At 47.3% G+C, this 2,126-nt stretch overlaps 1 protein-coding gene across 1 annotated transcript in view; it reads left to right on the top strand.

The window, feature by feature from the left end:
- The first annotated feature begins 653 nt into the window (after positions 1-653).
- LOC102766021 (lysozyme C, milk isozyme-like) overlaps positions 654-2,126 on the top strand; it is a 5,363-nt gene continuing 3,890 nt past the window's right edge. The window contains exons 1-2 of the mRNA XM_006755565.2: positions 654-792; positions 1,791-1,952. Coding sequence (XP_006755628.1) covers positions 654-792; positions 1,791-1,952 — 301 coding nt within the window. The remainder of the gene's footprint in view (positions 793-1,790; positions 1,953-2,126) is intronic.

Raw genomic sequence — 2,126 nt, 5'->3', positions numbered from 1 at the left:
GGGCAATGAGTCAGGCAGGCAGAGGTGGTTAGGGGCGATCAGACAGGCAGTCAGGTGAGCGGTTAGAAGTCAGCAGTCCCAGATTGCTAGAGGCATGTTCAACTTCCAGTTTAGGCCTGATCCCTGTGGACATCCTCCGAGGGGTCCCAGATTGGAGAGGGTGCGGGCCGGGCTGAGAGACACCACCCCCTGCACAAATTTTGTGCACCGGGCCTCTAGTGTGATATAAATGACAGAGAGTTCAAGATTGCAACAAGATGCAAAAGAATACAGAAAGGCAAAGTTCAGCAAAGCATATAGGACAACCTCCTTTGGGGACATTCCAACAAAGCACAGGCCTTGAAATTCACACTTCTTTCTCCTACCATCCCCTTCTTTCCCCATTCCACCCCTCCTCCATGCATTGGCCCAAATCTAGGACTGTCCACTGCCCCATTGAGACTTTATTCCTGGTACCATTCTTGGTTACATCCCCTTCCTTGAAATACACACTGGCAGGGCCAGCTTGGGGAATGAGCCTTGGGCAGCCAAGTCCTTCTTCCTGGCACAGATGCCAGCACAACTGTTCCCTCAGAGACACCTTTGTGTCCACAGGGTATAAGAGACAAGAGTGTCCTGGACATACCCGTTCTTGGGTTGCACTAGCTGCAAATATGAGGACAATCCTGATTATCTCCCTCCTCAGCTGCTTCTTTGCAGCTTACAATGCCAAGGTCTTCTCCAAATGTGAGCTGGCCCGCCAGCTGAAGGCTCATGGAATGGATGGCTTCCATGGCTACAGCTTGGCAAACTGTGAGTATGAGCTACTCATCCATCCTTTCTGTCTCTGCCCAAAGTGGCCCTCTTCCCCAACCCAGCAAACTCTCCCCAAACCAGCTTCCTCCCACTCCCCTGTCTGCTCTTCTTGTCTCTGTCCCCTCTGCCTTGTAATTCCTATTTGGTTCTCCTTTTCTCTCTTTCCACCAGGAATTACCCTATCATAGATTTTCTTTTGCTTCTCCCACAAATCACCTTCCCACCCAATGGCTTGGACATAGGCAAAGCCTAACCTACCTACTTTTAGTTTTGCTGCCATCACCTTTGCTTTCACCTGCATTCTTTTTAGTTCAGGTCATTGGAGCACAATAGGTTTTGCCCTCCCACCCTCTCCTCTGCTCTTTTTTCTGCCAAAAATAACCTAAATCTGCTAAGTTTGTCTAAGGTTGTTCTACTAGTGTCACAAGGGAGTTAGATGGGAGTCATGAGAATAGAAGGCGAGGCAATGAAAAGGATTGAGAGTCATCTATCACTTTGGTAGGTACATGAAACTATTTCAACTTCTCTTGATATCTTCATTTTTCTCCATGCCAAACCTTCTCTTTCTTATTACCCCCAAAGATAGTTTGTCTGGAATTCCTTCCTAGGATTCTCCTCCACTACCTCTCCACCTTTTCTCTTGCATATATACCTTGTGATACTGAGCAAAAGTGCATATACATGGCAAGAATTGGGTATTTGGCTGGAAGGTGAGGCTGGAAAGGTTAGACTGTGGAACAGACTGCGATTGATTAATGATTGAGCATTCCAAATATTTAACAAATTGTTATTACATACTTACCGTGGCCTCATTATTGCTTAAGCCTGGGAACACATCTGGATTACAAATGACCTCTAACACTGAGGGTCTTGTAGCCTTTGCATTTCAGTCTTAATGGACTTTCCTTTCTGGTAGCTCCGGTAAAGCACAAGTTGAACCTTATTATGGAGCATGCTCGCTTTTTTACCCACACCCTTTGCTTTCTCTGACACAGGGGTCTGCATGGCTGAGCATGAGAGTAGCTTCAACACCCGGGCTTTTAATGGAAGAAACTCCAATGGCAGCAGTGACTATGGGATCTTCCAGCTGAACAACCAGTGGTGGTGCAAGGACAACAAGTATCCCTCAGAAAATGCCTGCAACATAATGTGCAGCAGTAAGGACTCTGTCCCCTCTGAGGCTGGGTGGAGTGGGGGCAGATAAAATAAGTGCCAAATTCAATGCTCTGCTCCCTGACACCTGACCCTCAGCATGCACTGTGGGAGCTGAGTATACAAAATAAAAGGGCCCTAAGTAATCTCACACTGAAACAGGATTCCACAGAGGCCCT

This window comes from Myotis davidii, unplaced genomic scaffold (assembly GCF_000327345.1).
Source record: "Myotis davidii unplaced genomic scaffold, ASM32734v1 scaffold290, whole genome shotgun sequence".
Classification (NCBI taxonomy): domain Eukaryota; kingdom Metazoa; phylum Chordata; class Mammalia; order Chiroptera; family Vespertilionidae; genus Myotis; species Myotis davidii.
This window is presented reverse-complemented; position numbering and strand designations above follow the sequence as displayed.